The sequence below is a fragment of the Lolium perenne genome, chromosome 4 (genome assembly GCF_019359855.2).
Source record: "Lolium perenne isolate Kyuss_39 chromosome 4, Kyuss_2.0, whole genome shotgun sequence".
NCBI lineage: Eukaryota > Viridiplantae > Streptophyta > Magnoliopsida > Poales > Poaceae > Lolium > Lolium perenne.
Genome location: NC_067247.2, coordinates 344,191,751 through 344,215,010, shown reverse-complemented (window position 1 = coordinate 344,215,010; position 23,260 = coordinate 344,191,751). Strand labels below are relative to the sequence as shown.

Here is a 23,260-nt window from a genome sequence, read left to right as displayed (position 1 = left end):
TCACTAGTGGACACTCTCAACATTGATCACATAACAGAATAAATAAATAGATGCTAGACTCTACACCCTCTTGTTGGATGATGAACACCACTAACTGTGTAGGATTACACGAACCCTCAATGCCGGAGTTAACAAGCTCCATAATATTCAATGTTCATATTTAAATAACCTTAGAGTGCATAACAGATCAACATAACCAAACCAAGTACTAACATAGCATGCACACTGTCACCTTCACACTACGAAAGGAGGAATAGATCACATCAATACTATCATAGCAATAGTTAACTTCATAATCTACAAGAGATCACAATCATAGCCTACGCCAAGTACTACACGATGCACACACTGTCACCATTACACCGTGCAGGAGGAATAAACTACTTTAATAACATCACTAGAGTAGCACACAGATATATTGTGATACAAAACACATTGCAATCATAAAGAGATATAAATAAGCACTTCACTATGCCATTCATAATAGTGAATAAGTATTCTGTGAAATATAGCCTAAGAGACCCACACGGTGCACACACTGTCACCTTTACACACGTGGGACAAGGAGTCTCCGGAGATCACATAAGTAAAATCCACTTGACTAGCATAATGACATCTAGATTACAAGCATCATCATATGAATCTCAATCATGTAAGGCAGCTCATGAGATTATTGTATTGAAGTACATAGGAGAGAGATGAACCACATAGCTACCGGTACAGCCCCGAGCCTCGATGGAGAACTACTCCCTCCTCATGGGAGACAGCAGCGTTGATGAAGATGGCGGTGGTGTCGATGGAGAAGCCTTCCGGGGGCACTTCCCCGTCCCAGCGGCGTGCCGGAACAGAGACTCCTGTCCCCCAGATCTTGGCTTCGCGATGGCGGCGGCTCTGGAAGGTTTTCTCTGGTTTAGTCGAACGTGATAGGGTTTTCGCGACGGAGGCTTTAAGTAGGCGGAAGGGCAGGGTCGGTGGAGTCACGAGGGACCCACACAACAGGGCGGCGCGGGCCCTAGCCTGGCCGCGCCGCCTTAGTGTGGCGCCACCTCGTGGCCCCACTTCGTATCTCCTCCGGTCTTCTGGAAGCTTCGTGTGAAAATAGGACCCTGGGCGTTGATTTCGTCCAATTCCGAGAATATTTCCTTACTAGGATTTCTGAAACCAAAAACAGCAGAAAACAGGAACTGGCACTTCGGCATCTCGTCAATAGGTTAGTTCCGAAAAACGCATAATAATGACATAAAGTGTGTACAAAAGATGTAAATATCATCAATAATGTGGCATGGAACATAAGAAATTATCGATACGTCGGAGACGTATCAGCATGCTGCTATTTTTATTTCAGATTGCAATTACCACTCATAATCATCCATATTACTTGTATTTCACTATCTCTTCGTCGAACTAGTGCACCTATACACCTGACAAGTGTATTGGGTGTATTGGGGACACAAGAGACTTGTTGTATCGTAATTGCAGAGTTGCTTGAGAGGGATATCTTTGACCCCTACCTCCCTGAGTTCGATAAACCTTGGGTGATCCACTTAAGGGAAACTTACTGCTGTGCTACAAACCTCTGCACTTGGAGGCCCAACACTGTCTACAAGAATAGAAGCGTGCGTAGACATCAAGTTCTTTTCTGGCGCCGTTGCCATGAAGGTAAGGTAAAAGGTACTCACATCGGCTACTAAGTCCTTTAGTTGCTGGTGAGTGCTCGAAATTATTTCCTTTAGATTCTACAATTATATCTTTTTATTTCTTGTTTTTATTTTCACTAGTTAGGCTTAATGGAAAACAACAACAAAATTATAGAGCTTTATAGTATTTATCTGGAGTTAGGACATGAGGGTTTTGATAAGAAAATTAAAAAACCTATGGAACTTTACTTGCATGTTGGTGGCAACGTTATTAGTATGAATTCTTTGAACACCATTATTGCTAATGCTAAGAAAAAGTCTAAGCTTGAGGAAGCTAGTTTTTATGAAAATGATATTTTTAGTTTCCCAGCTTTAGAGGAGGAAATTTGCTATGATGATACTATGCCTCCAATATAGGATGATTATAATGATGATTATGTTATTTTCAGTCCACCTACTATTGAGCAGAAAATTAATTATGATTACAATATGCCTCCTATATTTGATTATTATGGTGATGATAATAATAATGATAGCTATTTTGTTGAATTTAGCTCCCACTACAATTAATAAAAATAACTATGCTTATGTGGGGAGTAATAATTGTTTTATGCATGTGGCTCATGATAAAAATGTTTTATGTGATAGTGTCAACACCCGGTTTTTTAATTCCAGATGCCTATTATGCAATACATCGCAATCCCATAAATATTGTTTTTGCGAGACATAATAGTTGATATCACAGAACATCATTCATTACAAATCATAATCGTCTTACAACATGGGATCACATGATCCAGTCTTACAACAACAGTTGATCTAAGGATCAAATATAAAACACATAGCGGAAGAAACGTAGTAGCGGTCCATCTGTTTCACAGGCAACACTTGACGTCAGGAGGTGATCCTAGTTATCATAGACATCCTGCTGTCCATCTTCCTAGTACTAGTGCTCCTCTTCATAGTCCGGCCATATGAATAGCCAGTAAAAGACTCTTTATTTGCCTAGCCAAACTCAAGTGGGAACATTAGTGTCATTCCCACAACTCTGTTGTGATCAAGTCAAATTCACCTTTCAATTCACCAGTCATTTTTAGAAACATCTGACGATGGAACAGTATGGCCATCCGACCGTCCATGACTGTGGACACGGCTATTCGAATTGGTTTAACACTCTGCAGAGGTCGTACACTTGTGCCACAACTTTTGATTACATCCTGGTCAGGGATAGCCCTGAATAATCATACTCAGTATGCGGATCATCAACCATTAACCTTTCACTTACATACCCTAGTATAGGTGTCGAGGGTACTCCTCGCCAATGCCCTCCGATAGGGGCTTACACTACAACAGAACCCCTCCTACAGCAACGTATTTATCTGTATCTAAATGTCAATATAGGCGTTGCTAGCGCTTCTACCAACGGATAATAATACGTTGCGTTTTTGGGCGTTGCAAAGGTACAATGCAACGCATATAGGTCTATTGGTAACAGGGGCGTTGCTAGGCAGCAACGTATAGAACTAAGGGCGGGCAACACTTACATACGTTGGTGCTTGCCCTACTTGATTCCTGATACACATAATATTAATTTTATATTTTGGCAAAAATTAATATTATTTTCTTAATTAAATATTTGCAATGGTGGTCCACATATAACATCCGTACTATTACTTTTCCCGCAATTATTGCAGTTATCTTGAATCGGGTCCCTTTCATGGTTTCAACACATACGTTTAAGTGAGAAAAATCAATATCATTATTTATATAAATAAAAGAGAAACATATATGTTGGATTCAAATGGTAGCATTACAAGAGGAACACCATCCACGTGGTACATATATAAATAGTATGTTTACAACATCACTTTCCTCCCACGAAATAACTAAAAATGCATAGATGTGAAGTAGATTCTCCAGCCGCAACAGCAATGTTCCTCCTTCCATTCAACTAGTCACCCATATCATCATCCATTTATCTTTTGAATCTACAGAAAAAGGCCAATTTGTCAACACAACAGCCAAAGAAACATCACATGATGCAAGTATCGAGGCGGAAAAGTCACGTACAAAGGTTCAAGGCCATGCAATTTTTGTTCCTTCTGCGTTACCAAGAGTGGTACAATTTTTTCGTTTCCGTACCAGCTCTTCGGTTTTCACAAGTGCAGCAATGACATGTACATCCCAGAATTGGTTTGTTATTTCAGCACCATCGAGTTTATATTTCGGATCGTTGCTTACAATTGTAGCAAGAGCAACATCCTTATTTCCGCTTGCTAGGCTCTTCAAGAATACTTTAGTGCCTGCCTGTTAGAAAAAAAAGGTAAGGATTGGTTTCCACATGCCTATAATTCGGAAAGAAAATCAGAACAAAATAGATTTGTTTCATGAAAAAATATAATCATAACTAAAATAATATCAGCAACATTATCATTCACATCTAGTGAAGCTAAATAAATGGATCGCAAAGTTGACCAATCTTACTGGTAGCAAGCCAGATCCCAACCAACTTACTGAACCACTTTGTTGTTTCTACAAAATATATAATGTTCAATGTCAGTGCTCAATTCAAGTAAATATTATAAACAATATTTTAAGAAGGTTGTGTGTGTTTACATTAGAAAGCACGGCTGCATTAGCAACTTTTGAGTTCCTGCTCTTAAAATCATGCTGAGAGCCAGAAGCAACATCATTTTAAATAATGATTAGAGTACTAGAGTTTGAACATAGATCCACGTTTGATGATAAAAACATACCTTGACTGATGTTGATACCCCGGTTACTCTTTGTTTCTCACTCTGTAGGGGGTTTGTTTTCATGTTCTGAATTGTAATACAACAACAAATTACCAATAAAAATGTGATACATCAAAGTTCATAATGGCAGTAAGCTCCAAATAACAAGAGTGAACTAACATTGTGTACAAAAGCATTTTTCTCCCCTTGTTGTGCATTGCCATTTTGAACCAAACTTTCTTTGTTCTGTGATCAAGGAATACACAAGTTTTGGAAGAATAGAATTTGGACATAACATTGCAAACAATTCATGCATAAGGGTTTGATCCTCGATAATGCGAGAAAACCTTATCTTGAGTAGCCGACTTGATTGATGATTGCGAGTCCAGACCTGGGAAACCACTCTGCTTGATCTGTATTGAAAGGTAAGATAAATCAGTAGTTTCTATAAGTTACTGCTGGAATGTAAATCCACATCCATACAGTACCATCAAATTATTTGGTTCCTTGACCATTGGGGGTTGTTTACTAGGAGAAGCGCCATATACTCTCTATAGATAGAGAAAGAAAATTAAGACGTGAGACAATATATGTTAGAGTGAACTTTGAGAAATTTATTTGTGCACTAAAATGTACATACTTTCCTCTTAGAATTATGTCCATCTACAGGAGGATCATCTCGAAGAGTAGGCACAAGATTCAAACTTCTCTGTCATAGCAATGAAGTTAGTTCTGAAAACAAATGAAGATGAAGTTTCTATAAATTTACCTGATTCGGTTCTCTTTCCAACTCTCTTATCTTCTCTTTTAGCTCCATAATTTCCAAACTTCTCTGTCAAAGCAATGAAGTTAGTTCTGAAAAAATTGATGGTGAAGTTCCTATAAATTTACCTGATCTGGTTCTCTTTCCAGCTCTCTTATCTTCTCTTTTAGTTCCAGCATTTCAGCACCTTGATTCTTCACATATTGTCCTATTTTTTCCATCTCAACGCTAAGGGATAGCATAGCTTCATTTGGTATATCCTCCAATGAACTAAATTGTATATTTTGGAAGCGGCGGGAAGTTGACACATCAAGAACTTTGTTTGGATTAGGAACTAGTCCCAAACCATGTACATGACCAGACTTCTCATCTCCCAAGACTAAATTCAATGCATCTCCTTTCCAAGCAGTCTTTCCTTGGCTGGTATCTGCTAACTCTGGTTGCTCTTCTAAGATACCTTTCAACCTTGCCTAAACACAAGACAGAGTAAGAAAAGGCAAAATATGCAATATCAGCACAAAGTAAGAGTGGCTGAGAGCTGAGGAAATACCACATGTGCATTAATTTTCTTGTTATCCTTGCTTATAGGCTTGTGTGTATGGATGTACAAGACAGCCCTGTGAGGGTACTTCTTCTCAGGATCTTGTTCTCTCTAATAGTGGATGAATAAATTACTTAAGGGGTTGGTGATGACTTTACGTTATATGAAAATGGAAAACAGATGCATATAGTTATTAAAAATTATACCAATTCTTCCCTATTTCGAGAAAAACTCTTTGTTCCAGCTGTATGTGTGGACTTCCTCTTCCCACAGTTTTCCCTATTTTGAGCACTTATATCGTACAAAGAATAAATGGAAAAATTTGTGCACATATCTTATAATTTGGTGGAAAAGCTAATTTGATAGGGGAAAATATAAACGATAAAAAAATGCCTATGTACCTTTGCTTTCTGGCTTGTCCAATTATTCACTAGAGCTCTCCACTGATCTGGACTCACACAACTTGGACCACTGCTGTAATTTGCTTCAATGCTCTTCTTCTCATTAAAGTAGAGTGCTTTCATGTCTGACTTATGTTGCCTCCATCGGTCTCTAATTGTTTTTAATATATATGGTTCCAATCGTGAAGGATATAGGAACCTCATCTACACAATAGTAATCAGAAAACAATAGAGAAACTAAATTTAATGCAAAATATGAGAATTTTGTAAAAGATACTAATGTGCCACAATTTACCTTTACTTGATCAAGTATAGCCTTCAAGTTTATCCTTACATTAGTTTCTTTATCTTTTTCTCCTATCAACAATCTCCAATCCTTGTAGGACAAGCTACACAAGGATCCATTCCTAGCTATCGTGCCAAGAAAGTTTCCAAGATGTTTAGCTTCTTTCCCAATTGGCTGATCTAAATCATTGCACTTAACCACAATCCTTTTTCCAACAGGAAGGTTCCAAATATATTTAAGCTTTCTCTTCTTACGCCCTTTTGTTCCTACGGTTTGCATGGATTTAACTCGGAATTATCTCATATGACAATTAAGAATTTTATGTTGCAATGAATAAGGAATAACTTCCAAATTACCTTCGTCGTTATCAGCATCATCATCACAATCTGTGGAGCCTTCTTCATCGTTACTTGTTGTGATAACTTGATGATCAGATGATTCTTGAACTTTTTCAACACAATTTTGTTGCTGGATCTGTTCCTCGACCAAATATTCTTCGTTGGATTCGACAACATGCATTTTTTTCCTCGTCATATCTGATGCACCATGAAAATCATAACACAAAATTAGCATGTATCATAGAAAATCCTCAAAATATATGCTGCCGAGTGTGCCTGCTGTGCCTCGGAGATCCATGGAGTTTGAGTTAGAGAAGGGGATCTGGGGTAGGGATCAAGAGAAGAGAAGGGATCGGAAGATATGCCGCTAACCTGATGAACTCGGAGTTGGAAGATGCCACCCGACGGTCGTGGGCGTGACCACCTGCGCGAATAAGAAGGAACCGCTGTATATGCGGCGAGCTAGCTGATTTTGTGGGATTTGTTCCGTTCAAAGTTCTACCCGTGATAATTCCTGGTTCCTATGAAAGGTGGGGTCATCGTACAATTAGCGCGGGTAACCAATTTTTTGCCCACATTGGGGGCTATTTGGTGGGAAAGAATGAAGGGAAATAAAAGCGTGGAGGGAAAATATGGAGCGAAAAGATGCAGAATTCCAAAACGTCTCGGTCCGTATGTTTAAAAAAATTCTAGTATATAGTAATAAAAAAAGTTAATCTCAATATATCATGATATATTTTTATTTCAAATATTTATGTTTAAATATTTAATGAAACCTTAGATGCAATTAGATTTACTTATAGATTTGAATTTGAGCACATTATATGTTCTTCATTATATATTCAACTTCGACGACCCGGACGGAGAAGTCCGAGCCGTCCACGTCCAGAACCACGGCATCCCGGAATCAAGCCGGGCTGCCGCCGGCCGAGTGGCACACGGCGCACCGCCACCACCACCTCCACCACCACCACCACCCGGGGGCCGGGCAATTCCCCCCGGAAGTCGACGCCAACGGCCTACCGCTGCACTCGTCACCAGCGGACAACGTGGCCACTGCGCACGCCGCCCTCGCCAACCTCCCCGACACCGGAGAGGGCGTCATCTTCGTCCAACACGCCAAAGCCTTGGTCGCCAAGGCCCTGGAGCAGCAGCACGCCGCGGCGGACTCCCAAGGACGGATCTACTCGCGCTCCTCGGCCAGTCGCGTTGCGTCCTCTACGGCGGTGAACCGCGCAATCGCCAACATCAACAACTGCCCACCCCCCGCACCGCGCGCTGCTCACTCGTCCAACAACTGAGTCGAGCCGCGACCCCCGCGGGCGATGGTCGCCGCCAACGGGTAGCCAATCGACGCGCGCACGCACATCGTCAATGACCAAGCTTGGCGAGCACGCAACCGCCTGAATGAGCAATATGTGGACGAGCCCCCTCGCCAAAGCGCATTCAACCGGGTCGGCCTAGCCTGCTTCGGCCCCATGATCAGGGGTGAGCCCTATCCTCTGGGGTTCAAGGGCCCCCGCGACATCGAGAAATACGACACCCACATCGATCCTACAGTATGGATTGACTCGTACACCATGGCGATGGGCATCCAAGGCTACTCCGAGCTGCTCGCCGCCCGATACCTACCCCTCATGATGGACGGGCTTAATCGCCAATGGTTTAACACCCTCCCCCCAAACAGCATCGACTCGTGGGAGGAGGCCCGCGCCGCCTTCATCCAGCACTTTGCCAGCGCGTACACTCGCGCCACCACCATCGAAGACCTAGATCGCTGCATCCAGGGGCCCCGCGAATCGACTCGCCGGTGGGTTCAGCGATGTTAAGACATGTGGACGACCTCAAGCGGCATCAGCACCGACACGGCGATCTACTGCTTCCGACGGTGCTGCCGCTACGAACCACTCGGCGCCAAGCTCAGGCGCCACAGTCGTGACCGAATCTCCATGGCCAAGCTGTTTAACATAGCTCAGCGCTACGCCGATGAAGACCCTACAATCGACTCGGACGACGAGTACGGGCAGCGGCGCAATCGCCGCCCCATCCGAGCGGACACTTGCCGTGACGACTACCGCTTCACTCGCCCCAGCAGCGGCAAGCGCCGCGCCGATGGTGGCAACACCGAGTTCGTCGCCAACATCGACTACGAGCAGCGCGACCAGAAGTATTCTCGCTGCGACAACCCCGTGGCCCAAGAGAGGATCGCCCCCCAGGAAAGCGCTTCGATGCGCGCATCCTGTTGGACACCCCGTGCATCTACCACAGCAAGGAGGGCAAACCCTCCAAGCACACGACCGCTAACTGCTTCTCCCTCAAGCAGATCAAGAAGGCCCGCGCGCCAAGGAGAACGGCAGCGGCGACCCCACCAAGGACCGCAACAAGGATCAGGACCAGCCCAAGGAGGATGGGTTCGGTCGCAGCGTCGGCTCGCTCCACACCTTCACCGGGGTCGGCGATCGCCGCGACAAGAAGGTGCTCACACACGCAATCGCCGTCAACGCAGTCATCACCGACATCCCCCACTGGCTGTCTCCACCGCAAACCATCATGGTTGTGTCGGCTGTCTCCACCGCAGTCCCGAGCCAACAACGGCGGATCTCTTGGCTCATGGGGTACGACGGTCCACGGTGAGGAGGAGACGGTAGTCCAACTGCTGAAGCGGGTGAGGATGCCACCATCGATGGCGGTGCTTGTGGGTATCGTATTCCTCCATTTCAAAATTTTCATGTTATTTCAAAATTACCATGAAATAAATTTAGCAAAAGTTTAGCTGACTGAACTTGGAAAGTTCAGAAACATGCAGAAAAGTTCAGCTAACTGAACTTGATTGTCGACAGTTTCAGGGAATCGATATCTAATTTCCGGTTCAAAATATTATGTAGGTGTCAAAACTGAAAGTGACTCTCATGTTCTCCGTTTACAAAGTTTATCCAATTGATGGTCATCTTACATACGGATCTTGGATTTGTTTCCTGATATAAAAGGAGATATGTCCTATGATAATAGCAGTGTACACATATTGTGACAAATTGCAGGTTCCGAAATTAAGAATGTACTCTCACGCACCACAAATATACTTGTTCGAGGTACCATGTACTGGGACAGAAAATAAAGTCTTTAAGCAACAAATAGTTTTAAAAATGAACAGCAATGGCTTCATCAAGTTAACTGGTTCCAGACTTTTATAATTCACCCGCTGCTGAAGAAAATGTTGCAACTGAATCACACGAGAACACACAGGAAGCTGAACTTCATTGAGGCACTGTTTCATCGGGAACTGATTCATCTGGTGACACTTTGGGAGCATCTACAGTATCTCCCTCTATATCTCTTCTCCTCCAAGTTTGTTTCTGATGGGAAATATCAAAAAGCTCCAAGAACTTGCTGACTTGATAAGGTTCAGTTTCCACATCGTTCCACTCTTCACCCAACTCGAACTCATCTCGAGGCTTTATCTTCAAAGCAATTGACCATCCTTGATAAAGATGATCATCCATGTAGAATACTTGGTCGACTTGATTGGCAAACACAAAAGGTTCATCACTTCCCTTTTTACCGGTGTGAATTTGATGCGAGAAATTTACAAGTCTACAACCATACTTATCTATTTGCACACCTTTTCCTTCAGTAGGATCAACCCATTCACACTTAAACAGCACAACTGAAAATTTTCTATAGTAGTCTAACTCAATTATGTCAACTATCCTTCCAAAGTACATGACATCTCCGAGGATAGGGTTTTTATCACGTGCAGAAGTGTAGCTTGATGTTTTTGCAATCAGAACAACACCACTATTTTGAGTCACCTTGTCATAACGCTTCGGTCTAAATCTGTATCCACGAATATTAAATGCTCTATGTCTTGTTGCAACATGAAGTGGACCACGGGCTAACCATCTAATATCCTCATCGATGCTGCCAGTACCGTTCTCCCTCTCCAACTCCATGACCTATAGGAAAAAAAGTAATATGTAAGCTAAATTCAAACCAACAATAAGTAAATCATGATTAAATTGCATAATGGAATTTACATGATCCTTGAACCATTCAGCAAATTCCTCATGTTGCATCTTCTCAAATGTATTTGGATCTAGGCGTTTCTTTCGGTTCTTTCTTCTCAAATATTTACCATGTTCTCTACAAAAAGAAGGGCACAAGTTTACATAAAAACTAAATAATAAAAAAATTGAAATTTTGGGCCATGACATTTACGTTAAATATGGCTTGACAGCATCACAATTGAATAGCACATATCTATGGGCCTGTACTGCCTCGTTGTCGCCTAAAGTGTAAACAGTTGGTCTTCCCAGTGATTTCCCTACCGGAGGAAACAACATAGACTCATGTGAATATATTGAAGATTCAGATAGATGTGGGTTGTCATCATTCCTTGCTGGTTGGTTATGCTTAGTGGAGAAACCCTCTAAGTATCTTGAACAAAATGCCATACACTCATCCGCCAAATACGATTCTGCAATTGAGCCCTCCGGACGAGCTTTGTTGCGAACATACGACTTCAGCTTACCAAGATACCTGTAGTCCACACATAACCATTAATTTAGCAAAATATATGACATGAAAGGAAGAAAAAGAAAACTGAATGTATGTTAAGAACACATGATAACCTTTCAATGAAGTACATCCATCGGTAGCAAACTGGTCCAGCTATCTTACACTCAGTTGCTAAATGGACAACTAAGTGCACCATAACCGTGAAAAATCCAGGAGGGAATATCATCTCCATTTTACAGAGTGTAATTTTAATGCTTTCTTCCAAACGTTCAAGCTCATCTTCATGAAGAACTTTCGAACATATTCCACGAAAGTAAGATGACAATTCAAATAGTACTGCTGTGACATTATCTGGAAGAATACCCCTCAAAGCAATAGGCATGAATTGATGCATTAGGACATGACAATCATGTGTTTTGAGTCCATGAATTTTTCCGTCAACACAATTTACACATTTGGATATATTTCCACAATATCCATCTGGAACATTTATATTGCGATGATTTTTGCAGAATAATTGCTTCTCACTTCTACACATAGTAAAGCTTGCAGGTGGTAAGTAGAACTTGCCTGAAGGTTTTTTTTCTGGATGGAGATCCTCTCTAATATTCATCTCTTTGAGATCTTGACGAGCCTGTAGATTATCTTTTGACTTCCCATCCAAATTTAGAAGTGTGCCATAAATATTATCACACACATTCTTCTCTATATGCATAACATCAAGATTATGTCGAAGGAGATTAGTGTTCCAATAAGGTAATGTGAATAGACTGCTTTTGCCCTTGTATGTTTTTGACTTCGTAAAATCACTAATGGAAGCTATGTCATCTAATACGGGGCGCCCATAATATGTTTCAGGCTCTGTTCCATGCTCAGTTTTTCCATCAAAAGAAGAAGCATCATTACGGAATTCATAACCAGGTGGCAGAAATCGTCGGTGACCCATAAAACAATATTTTTCCCATGTTTTAGGCGCTTGGTCCATGCATTTGCACCACAAGGTGGACATGCAAATTCTCCATGCACCATATATGAAGCCAGCATTCCGAAGGCCGGTAAGTCATTTATAGTCCACAACACAGCTGCTTTCAGAGGAAAGGTTTCATTTTTGGATGCATCATAAACAGAAATGCCATTCAGAAATAGATCTTTCAAATCATCTAAAAGGGGTTGTAGAAAGACATGAATATTATCCCCCGGGCTCTTAGATCCAGGAATTATTAAAGATAATGAAAGGTAAGATTCCTTCATGCATAGCCATGGAGGCAGGTTATACATGACTAAGACAACCGGCCAACAACTATAACTAGAGCTCATCATCCCATATGGATTAAATCCATCAGTAGCCAGGCCAAACCGAATATTACGGGCATCTGAATCAAATCCCGTCTTTTCATCAAAATGCTTCCATGCCTGGGAATCAGCTGGATGCCGTAGCACGCCATCCTGCTTGATGCGCTCTTCATCGTGCCATCACGCTAAAGGTGTTGTTTCTTTGCACATGAACAACCTTTTCAGCCTCTCCTTGATTGGAAAGTATCTTAAAACTTTGCTTGGGATTGCTTTCTTTCTTTCCTTTTTGGTTAACTTGGTTTCGGGTAGTTTATCTTTCCATCTAGAAGTCTTGCAGATAGAGCAAAAATCATCATCTGCTTTATCTTTCCAGAACAACTGGCAATTTTTTGGGCATGCATGAATTTTTTCATAACCAAGGCCAAACTTCGAAACAATCTTCTTAGACTCGTAAAAATTCTGGGGAAGTTCCTTTCCATTCGGAATAGCCATGTGCAGAATATCAAGTAGATCTCCAAATGATTTATCAGACCATTTGTTCATGGATTTTATATTAAACAAAAGAACAAGTAAGGATAACTGAGATAATTCACATCCTGGCCACAAAGGTTTCTCCGAGTCCTTAATCAATTTGTAAAAGTTTTGTGCTTCTATGTTTGGTCCATTTGAAACTGGATTTGGAAAATCTGTATTGTCTGCCATTGGCACATCATCATATACTTGCCTAAGTGCATCATTAATTAATTGGTGCATGTTAGCATTCATTCCTTCATTGCGAGGTTGTGGTTGTTGAGCTGGTTGTTCAGATATTGACTCACCATGGAAAACCCATTTATCATAACTCTGAAGAATTCCATTGCACACCAAGTGGCCACGGACATCATCTCTTGATAGTAGTATAGTGTGCACGCAATCTTCACATGGACAAGAGATTTTTGTATCTTCGAGCTTATCTTTATATGCAAATTCCAGAAATCCATCTACGCCAGCTAAGTGCTCTGTAGTCCCTCTAGGATAACGCAACAACAACTTGATGGCGTCTAAATCCATTCCACACTGCATAAAGAGATCAGTAGCATGTATGAGCTTCAGGTGTAGTTCATTTGAATGCAATTTATTTGAGAACATACATTGAAAACTTATTGTTATGTTGTGTTCTGCGAGTATCCAACAAAATACCATCCACTAGAAAGATGCCAGCTATTCTGTCAAAACAATACAGAGAAATTGCATAACTTATAAAGTATACAATCTGTAGAAGCCTTATGTAGCAACCAAAATAATTTAGAGTACAAACGTATATAAGCTTGCAGATGTCATGTTTAATGAAAATATATGGAGAAGTATAGGGCACGTGTGAAAGAACTTTTCCAAATCATGAAACAGAGTCGTCCAATTATCCATATTGACTCAGTAAGTTAGAGGAAACAAATCTTGGCATGCTTAGTGAAACATTTACACATGATAACTTATCAGGATTCATCTTGGCACTGAATGCTAAGGTAGTCATGGTTGAGAATAAGATATGTAATAAAATTCGAAGACAATAAGCCCATCGATAATAATTAAGTAGTACTGAAATTCTAATTAAAGTGACTCATTTGTTAATGCTAAAAGCCCCTTATCTTTTCACTCACCAGTGAATCAATTCAGAACCGAGATTGTTGGATGTCTGCTGACCTAATGAACTCGTTTTAGGACCTGGCGACACCTGCCTGATGTGCCTGGGGTGAGACCCGTGCGAATCTAGTTAGAGAATCGGAATAGGGGCGGAGGGATCAGGAGAAAGAGGAAGAGTCGGGGAAGAGGCTTCTGACCTGATGATTTCCAGGGGCGTTGTCGACACTGGCTGGCTATCGATGCAGACCGATTGAGTTAGGAGGAGGTACAGGATGGCGCAGACTCGGTGAAGTTGCGCCGGCGTTGCCGCCACCGGATGGATGTTGCTGCAACGACCTAATGGAATTCTGAAAGAGACGTATCGGCAGCTGATGGCTCGGATCCTCCTGATGCAGACGTACTGTGCCTAGGACCCTGATCTATCCAACTGCCATAGAGAAGTGAATAAATATAATCTATTTCTAAAGCTGGTCAAAAGTGTGCCGTGGCGGAGATGGTCACAAGCCCGGGCTACATATCCCCACGTTCTGGGTTCAATCTCTGCCCAACTCATATTCTTTTTCTGCTTAATACTTCCTTTTCTGTTTCCGGAAAATTGGTCAACTGACAACTAGATTTAATACGGACTCTCCGAAGACCATATCCAAAAAGCATTATAAAGTTGCAACGCATGAACCACAACGCATCGTATCAGTTGCAATATGTATAGCGGACGACGGATATGGCCAGCAACAGATATATACGTATCTATGCAAAAAAATTACAACACATATTTAATTCGTTGTAGACTATCTATTGCTAGAGGGGGGGTTTCCTTGTAGTGTTAGGGTTGATGGAATCCTGCAGGCTGACACGAGACATCGGTTCACAGACAAGCGGGGAGAGCGATTTACCCAGGTTCGGGGCCCTCGATGAGGTAAAACCCTTAAGTCCTGCCTGTCTGTTCTTTGATTATGAAGACAATGGGTTACAATGGGGTGCCGAATAGTTCGGCTGAGATCTAGTCGAGATTGCTGTTGCTAGGGTCACCTAGCTCTAAGCTTTTCTTGGCTAAGGTTGCTAAGGTGGTTCCTGTCCCTCGGCAGCCCCTCTCCTGGCCTTTATATAGGAGGCCAGGTCTCAAGGGTCCTAACCGAGGACGACTAGGTTTACAGTAGTTTAGATCCAATCTTTCCTTGTTTGTTCGCTTCCTTGTCTTGCCCGTCAAGGAATCTTCTGATGCGCCGACCTAGTGGCCCATTTCGCCTTCAGGTATCTTCATGGGCCTCCAATTTGTCAATACCAGATAGGGCAATACTGGTTACCCGAAGGGTAATGCCCACGTCAGTAGCCCCCGAGTGTCTAGCCGAAGATAATTCGGGTAGAGACTAATGCATGTTTTCTCCTGACATTCTTCTCCTTCATTGCTCTTGTTCATCTTGATTATGCTTCATCTTCTTTTTATCGGGTGCGCGTCAGCGCTCCCGATGGGAGTAGCCCCCGAGTCTAGGTACGAATGCTTGCAATCCGTGCATAGACTCAAGTTGTACTACTCGAATACTTTCCTCTGCCGAGATCTTCATAAATCATCCGATATATTTTGTTTATGCAAAGGATAATGAGTAACGTGCCCAACTGTTGTTTGGTTAACTGCCGATGGCAAAACACCGTTACCCTACACAGAATCAAGTCCCCGGGCATGATCCTGGAGTGAAAAAAAACTTCTATCAGGTATGCATCACGAGCTCCCGATGGGAGTAATAGCCCCCGAGTGTCTGGGTGCGAGCGCTTGGCAACCGAGTGCTGACTCGAACCTTCTTCCTTCGACTGCTCATCCTGTCGAGTCTTCATTTTATCGGGTGCGCGTCAGCGCTCCCGATGGGAGTAGCCCCCGAGTCTAGGTACGGATGTCTGCAGCCGGGCGTAGACTCAAATCCCTCATCCGATAACTCTTCTTTTTTCCTTCGAATGCTTCAAGTTTTTTTTATGATGTCACTGTTGACGTGTAACTTCTGTGGCCTGATTGACAAGACTTGACCTGACGGGCCCACCCTAGCTCTGCGCAGGCAGTTTTTAGAGCTTGACCAATGCACGCGTGGCGATCGAGGCGCCTCCTCGATTTTCGCACGACGTGGGAGTAATGGGCCGCCGGTTCCACTCCTTCTTCAAGCGCCACGTGTACAGTCAGATCTGCTCCACCCCCCACGACGCTTTGTGGAGTTATGGCCACGATTGGGCACAAATTCTTACGGGATAAATAGGAAGCCTCCTCTCTTTTTTATCTTTTACCCCGCTTACTGCTCATCTTCTTCCTCAAGCCTCCTTGTTTCTCTGCCTCTTCAGCTGAAGCTCCGCTCACCATGGGCAAGAAGAAGAGTGGCAGCACCTCGGAGGCGGTCAAAGTTAGCCGTGATTGGAGCTTCGCGCCCTCGGCTTCATCTCCTCATCTGAGGAAGACATTCGTCTCCCAGGTTCAGTTACTCGCCCAAAGCCCCCGAAGGGTTTCACCGTCATGTTTGCTGCTTTCCTGTTTCGTGGTCTTTCTCTTCCGGCTCACGAGTTTCTTCGCTCCCTCCTTTTCTTCTATGGGATTCAGCTCTGGCAGCTGACCCCAAATTCCATCCTTCACCTTTCCATATTTATCACCGTCTGCGAGGCCTTCCTCGGCATTGAGCCTCACTGGGGCCTTTGGAGGAAGATCTTTTATGTGAAGCGTCACAATGACAGCAATGGCCCCCCTGTCGTTGGTGGCGTCGGCTTCGTCGTCTGGAAGGAGGTCGACTACTTTGACTATCCGATGAAGGAATCCGTCCAAGGCTGGCGCAACAAGTGGTTCTACCTGCAAGATCCCGCTGTTCCTGGGCGGCGTTCAAATCTCCCTCCTTTTGATGATGTCTTGGTGGCTCACAAGAAGAAGTCTTGGAACAACGCCCTTTCTCCCGAAGAAAAGGCGACAGCCGACGATCTTTTCAAGCAAATTGTCACTTTGAAGAATTCAGGAGGCATGACGATGCGCGGTACTGAAGTAGTTTCAGTTTTCCTACAACGTCGAGTGCAGCCGCTGATGTCTCGCCCTCACCAGATGTGGCTTTTCACTGGTAAAAACGACAAGTCGAGGGTCAACTCTGCCGACCTGTCGGCAGATGAACTCCAGAACGAAGTTCGTCGCCTGACATGCCTCAGCAGCAAGGACACCATTGTCTTGACATCGGCGCGCCCTCCTTATGATTTCAAACATCTTCCGTCCGAGGTAACCTTATCGTTCTTCGTTTACTGTCATTACTTCTTTTTTTCTGTCTGTGTAGGGTAACGAAGTTTTCTATCCTTCCGCAGGTTCCCGCTGTCGCCCAATGCTATCCTCCCTCACCCGAGAGCGGAGTGGTATTAGAGGACGATGATGACGATTCTGAGGGAACCGAGGATGCTCAGCACGCCCTTGAGGACAGCGATGTCCAAGAGGAGGAAACTGCTGAAGATGACGCCTTCCTCAAGAGCAGACGTCGCAAGCAGGTACATGATGATCTTATCGCTTCGGCTGAATCAAGTTCTACAGGAGGAGATAATGATGCCGACGAAGCTGCTTCGCCTCCTCCTGCTAAGAAGGGTTCAACAAGTTTCTTCGTGGACAAAGATAATCTGGACCTGTGAGCATTTATACTCTTTGTTACTTTTATTTCTTGTCACCTTGTATGCTAACTGCTCGCCGTACTTGAACAGCTCTGCCGATGATGATGACGATGTTCCTCTCGCAAAGAGGGCTAAACTGGCCTCTGAAAGAGTAGCATCGGCTAAGGAATCGAACCCTTCTCCTGCCAAGTCGACACCTCCATCCCGAACGGGTGTAGGGAAGGTCCCATTATCGAGAGTTATCCCTTCTGATGATGCTCCCACCCCGCCGGCTGGCCGCGATCACGTAAGTACTTAAACTGTCTGGCTTTGCTAAATCTCCATCACCTGACTCCTCTTGTTTTTTCCTGGCTGCAGCCGATTTACACTACAGTCGATGATGTGGCGGACTTTGCTGAACAATTTACTCGCCTAGAGGCCGAAAATGCCCAACTTCGGAAGGCTGTCAAGTCTTCGGCTGATCAAGCGATCGAAGCCAACAGGATCACTGCCGATGCCAAGAGTGAGAACGCCTTGTTGAAGGAGGAGGTAACGAGGCTGAAGCGTCAGATAACAGATGATCAAGATGCCAGGCGTGCAGCGGCGGCTGCAATTGATAAGAAGGAAGGTGTCCTCCGCGAATCCGTCAAGGATTTACTGGGTAGAAAATCTTTATGGTGTTCCGCTCCTTTCTTGATGCTTTCTCCATTGATTACTGATACATCTCTTTTTCAGAGGCCGCCAATTTAACTGTCAGTCGATGTCATCAGCTTCGGGAGGATTCTACGGCCGACGCCTTGTCACTTGCTGCTGAGTCAAATGTCCAGATCCTCAGATTGCTGCAGAAGTCCAAGGGAGCACTGTCGAAGTTATACTCGATGATCTTCCCTAAGGCGAAGCTAGACAAGACTCTCGACGAGATGGCTGAAGCCTTCCTTGTCGATCCCTCCGATCCTGTTGAGGTACTGAAATGTCGCAGCCGCTTGATTGGTGCGGTTCTTACTTTCCAGTTGCTTATGGGCCACGGGATGGGGTCGGAATTGGAAGAGTTCTCTAAGGCGCTGCCTGTTGATGATGAAAATCATCTAGTCGACCTTGAGCCTTTCAAAAGATCGGCAATTACTTGCGCCAACCGGCTTCTGAAGTTGGTGGATGAAGCACAAGCCGAGCCTGCTCCTGAGTCAGCCCCTGGTTCAACGTCGGCTAATCCTTGAACTGTTATTTGATTTGTTGTACATAATGTTTTCGTAACACTTTTTAAATTCGGCTCTGTTGCCAAACATCCTTTTGCCTGTATGATGTGCACTCAATGCTCCCGATGGGAGTTTCTTTTTTATATTAATGCTTGGTCTGAAGTGAGGATGTGCTGCAGATTCCCTCATCTTCTTCCCGTGCCGAGCTCTTTCTGAATCCTTCGGGTAATGATGAATCAGGCCTTGTTTGTTAGTTACGTGACCAGGTGTCTAGTCTAAATAAAGACATCACTTCCCTTCATGCGTTGGCTGCCTTGGTGAAGAAGAAGGGAGAAATAGCGACTGCCATTGAACAATACGCTCTTGATGGTCTTCACGTTGCTGCCGAAAGTTTGAACTGTGAGTGTTAGCCTGCCTTCTGATTCTAGGTATAGCTTGAATGTTCTAACATTCGTTCCTTTTCCAGTCGTGGCTTCGGATGCAGCTGAAGAGGACAAGAAGATTCATGAAGAGGTTGAGGCGATGACCGACGTTGCGCACCCAACACATGGTTTATGGCTGCATCGTCCGAAGGCCGTCATCATGGCGAAGTTCAAGTACCGGGTGATGAAGGCACACTATTATTTTGACAAATACTATGCCCTTCTTACGATGGTTTGGCACACCTTGTTTCCTCTGGATCAGGCACCCGAAACTTTGTCTGGCTTATTCACCCGATTCAAGTCCCCTGAGAGGATTCGACAGTTGGTGCGGAAAGAGCTTCTGGCTGGTGCTGAGCTTGCCTTTGCTTCAATATTGGCGTGCCATCCAACTCTAGACTTGGGAACCGTAGCAAATACTGAAAGAGATTTAAGCCAGTACTATGATGTTGCTAGAGGTCCTGCTTACACCGTCGTTTCTCGGATGGAATCATGCCTTGAAAAGGAACTGAAGGCCCATTGGGACCGGGGAACCCGATTATAATAACCTTGTATCTGCATAAGATTGTTTACTGCGTACGCTGCACGCTATGTTTAGTTGGATTGATATTTTGTTGTCGAGTGCGGCTGAGTGATCAGTTCAACCTGCTTTCTCGACGACTTCGTTGAATTTTACGCAATGTTATTGCGAAGTCGATGTGTAGTTTATTCGAGAGTTTGGCTTCGTCACCCGGTGCACCGGTTTGAGCCTTATGTTGTGATAATGTAACCATCGACTGCAGTGCTCACGTATTTTTCGAGGCTTGGATTGGTTGTTTTTGGGTGTCATTAATCTTAGCTCTCGCTGAGAGTATTTAATTAATGACACTGTGTAAGCATATTGCTTTTGGGCCTGAGCTCCTGATGGGAGTTATAGCCGATGGTAGGGGCTCCAAACGTTATGTTCGGATGCTGAAGCCTGAAGCAAGAGAAAAGAGAGACAATCTGATTAGATCTTTATTCATAATGTAAAAGCAACCTTATAGGCCATTGACAGAACAATCGTGTCCTACGCATAGAACCGTCGCAATTTCGCGATGTTCCATGTATTCTCAACGTCTTTCCCTGAATCTGGATTTTTGAGCCGATAGGCTCCTCCTGGTATCACTTCGGTGATGATGTATGGTCCTTCCCATGGGGATTCTAGCTTCAAGGGTCTTTTTTGCTTCAGTCGTAGTACCATATCCCCAACATTGAAACTTCGACTGCGTATTCGTCGGCTGTGGTAGTTTCTCAACGCTTGCTGGTACACCGTTGTTCTTTCCAAGGCGATATCTCGTGCTTCGTCAAGGAGATCAACAGCATCTTGTAGTGCGATGTTGGAGGAGGACTCTGTGTATGATGTTACACGAGGCGCTTCAAATCTGACGTCAGCTGGTAAGACTGCTTCGGCTCCATGCACCAAGAAGAATGGAGTATATTGAGTCGATCTATTGGGTGTAGTACGCAAACTCCAGAGTACAGATGGTAACTCTTCGACCCAGGAGCTCATTTGCGCCTTTAAGGCGTTTCTTAAGGCCATTTCCTATTAAGCCATTGATCCTTTCCACCTGGCCGTTGGTCTGGGGATGAGAGACTGATGCAAATTTCAATTTAATTCCTCCATTATCACAAAATTTCCTGAACTCCTCGGAATCAAAATTGGAGCCGTTATCTGTGACGATGCTGTGGGGCATACCGAATCGACAAGTTATTCCTTTGAAAAATTGGACCGCTGTTTCAGCTTTTTGATTTCGCACAGGTACCGCCTCGATCCACTTAGTGAATTTGTCGACTGCTACCAACAAGTACGTGTGTCCTCCGGGTGATGATCTTGGCAGCGGCCCAACTTGATCTAGTCCCCATTGAGCGAAAGGCCATGCCAAGGGTATTGTCATTAGGTCCGTTGCAGGAGCGTGTGGTTTTGGTGAAAAACGTTGGCAGGGATCGCACTTCATGACTAGATCCCTAGCATCCGACGCTGCAGTTGGCCAGTAAAATCCTGCCCTGAAGGCTTTTGCCACAAGGGCCCTGCTCCCTGCGTGATGTCCGCAGGTTCCTTCGTGTATCTCGCGCAACAGTGCTTTTCCATCGTCAATGGCAATGCATCTTTGGAAGATCCCTGAAATGCTACGCTTGTAAAGCTCACCATTTATCACAGTGAAGGCCTTTGATCGTCTGATGATTCGCCTAGCTTCCACAGAGTCCTCTGGCAGCTCTTGCTTTGTTAGATACGCTAGGAACGGTTGGGTCCATAGCGGCTCGAGGAGGAGGACTTGTTCGGCAGGAGGAGTTGGGGATTCTTTAGTCGAAGGAGTTTGCTGTGAGCTTGCCTCTGATTCATCAGCCGATAACTTTGGAGGTGCCGACGTTTTTTCTTTTATCGATCGTTGAGTGATCACTTCGTAAAACACTCCGTCTGGGATGGGAGAGCATGTGGATCCGATATTCGCCAAAGTGTCGGCTTCCTCATTACTGGCTCTGCCGATGTGTTTGAGCTCGCATCCTTCGAATTTAGCTTCCATGTTCTGATACAGCCGCTGATAGGCGATCATGTTGTCGCTGACTGCGTCGCAAAGGTTCATCGACTGCTGCACCACCAAGTTTGAGTCTCCGTAGATCTCCAGACGAGTAGCACCACACGCCTTTGCCATTTTCATTCCGTGCAACAGCGCTTCGTATTCTGCTTCATTGTTTGTCGGCAGAGAGAAATTCATGCGTAGTATGTACTTCATCTTATCTCCCTGTGGTGATATCAGCACCACTCCTGCTCCTGCACCCGTGCTTCGTTTTGACCCGTCGAAGTACATTATCCATGATCCTAACATATCGGGTACTGCCGGCGTCTGGGATTGGATCCAATCTTCCACGAAGTCTGGGAGGATTTGAGATTTTATCGCCGTTCGATTAACGTAAGTTATGTCGTGTGGTGCTAGTTCAATAGCCCATTGGGATACTCGACCCGTGGCTTCCGGATTGGTCATTATGCTCTTCAGGGGTGCTTCGCTTACGACTTTAATCGGGTGCTCCGTGAAGTAGTGCCGCAACTTGCGAGCCGACCGCCACACTGCATACGCTAGCTTCTGGTGATGGGGATACCTCTGCCTTGCAGGAGTGAGCACTTCACTGAGGTAATAAACGGGCCTCTGCACACCGTGTACTCTCCCTGCTTCCTCTCGCTCGACGACTAGGACGCTACTGAAGACTTGTGCTGTTGCAGCTATGTACATGAGCAACGTCTCCTTCTCGCGCGGAGTCACGAGTACTGGGGAGGTCGATAAGATTTTCTTCAAGTTGTAGAAGGATTCCTGTGCCTCCTTAGTCCACTCGAATTTTTCTGATTTCTTCATCAGGTTGTAGAAGGGCAAGGCTTTCTCCCCTAGTTTCGCAATGAACCTGCTGAGTGCTGCTAGCCGGCCTGCCAACTGCTGCACTTGGTGCAGATTCTTTGGTGGCTCCATATCAAGAATAGCTTTGATCTTTAAGGGATTGGCTTCGATTCCTCTGGCTGATATGAAGTACCCAAGTACTTGTCCTCCCGGTACTCCGAAGAAGCATTTTTTGGGATTCAACTTGATTTTGTATCTGTCCAGATTGTCGAAGGTTTCCCGTAAGTCATCGATGAGTGTGGCTGCGTGCTTTGTTTTCACCACGATGTCGTCGATGTAAACCTCAATATTTCTTCCAATCTGCTCCGCAAGGCAAGCTTGCATGCAGCGTTGGTAGGTGGCTCCTGCATTTTTTAGCCCGAAGGTCATGACGTTGTAACCAAAAACGCCGTGCGGGGTGATGAACGCGGTTAGCTCTTGGTCTTCCTTCTTCAGCTTGATCTGATTGTAACCAGAGTATGCATCGAGGAAAGAAAGACGGTCGCACCCGGCCGTGGAGTCGACTATCTGGTCTATTCGAGGTAATG

The 23,260-nt window shown here is 44.4% G+C and overlaps 1 protein-coding gene, 1 long non-coding RNA gene and 1 pseudogene across 3 annotated transcripts; all 3 read right to left on the bottom strand.

Annotated features, from left to right (window-relative positions):
- Window positions 1-4,253: 4,253 nt before the first annotated feature.
- On the bottom strand, window positions 4,254-4,621 carry LOC127349229 (uncharacterized). Its single transcript, XR_007880161.2, has 3 exons — window positions 4,553-4,621; window positions 4,394-4,459; window positions 4,254-4,307 (listed from the first exon to the last, which is right to left on the bottom strand). It is a non-coding gene; the product is annotated as an uncharacterized lncRNA (long non-coding RNA).
- A 188-nt stretch (window positions 4,622-4,809) lies between these two features.
- On the bottom strand, window positions 4,810-6,897 carry LOC127348035 (uncharacterized). 2 transcript variants are annotated; one of them, XM_071829395.1, is made up of 8 exons: window positions 6,720-6,897; window positions 6,373-6,629; window positions 5,883-6,281; window positions 5,686-5,787; window positions 5,264-5,605; window positions 5,142-5,204; window positions 5,013-5,081; window positions 4,810-4,923 (listed from the first exon to the last, which is right to left on the bottom strand). In XM_071829395.1, exons 3-8 carry the CDS (start codon window positions 6,006-6,008, stop codon window positions 4,825-4,827), a joined length of 801 nt encoding a protein of 266 aa, XP_071685496.1. In that variant the 5' UTR covers window positions 6,009-6,281; window positions 6,373-6,629; window positions 6,720-6,897; the 3' UTR covers window positions 4,810-4,824. The 2 variants fall into 2 exon arrangements, with proteins under 2 accessions (XP_071685496.1, XP_051230110.1); XM_051374150.2 differs by having other exon boundaries at window positions 6,412-6,629.
- Window positions 6,898-9,955: 3,058 nt separating this feature from the next.
- LOC127348037 (uncharacterized) lies at window positions 9,956-13,559 on the bottom strand (annotated as a pseudogene).
- Between the last annotated feature and the right edge of the window lie 9,701 nt (window positions 13,560-23,260).

Bases quoted from the DNA above. Each gene is read 5' to 3' on its own strand.
- LOC127348035 (XM_071829395.1), bottom strand. From the start codon at position 6,008: ATGTGCACAAATTTTTCCATTTATTCTTTGTACGATATAAGTGCTCAA. The intron at 5,082-5,141 runs GTAAATTTATAG...TTGCTATGACAG, and splicing joins TGGAAAGAGAACCGAATCAG to AGAAGTTTGAATCTTGTGCC. The intron at 4,924-5,012 runs GTATGTACATTT...CTCTATCTATAG, and splicing joins GACATAATTCTAAGAGGAAA to AGAGTATATGGCGCTTCTCC.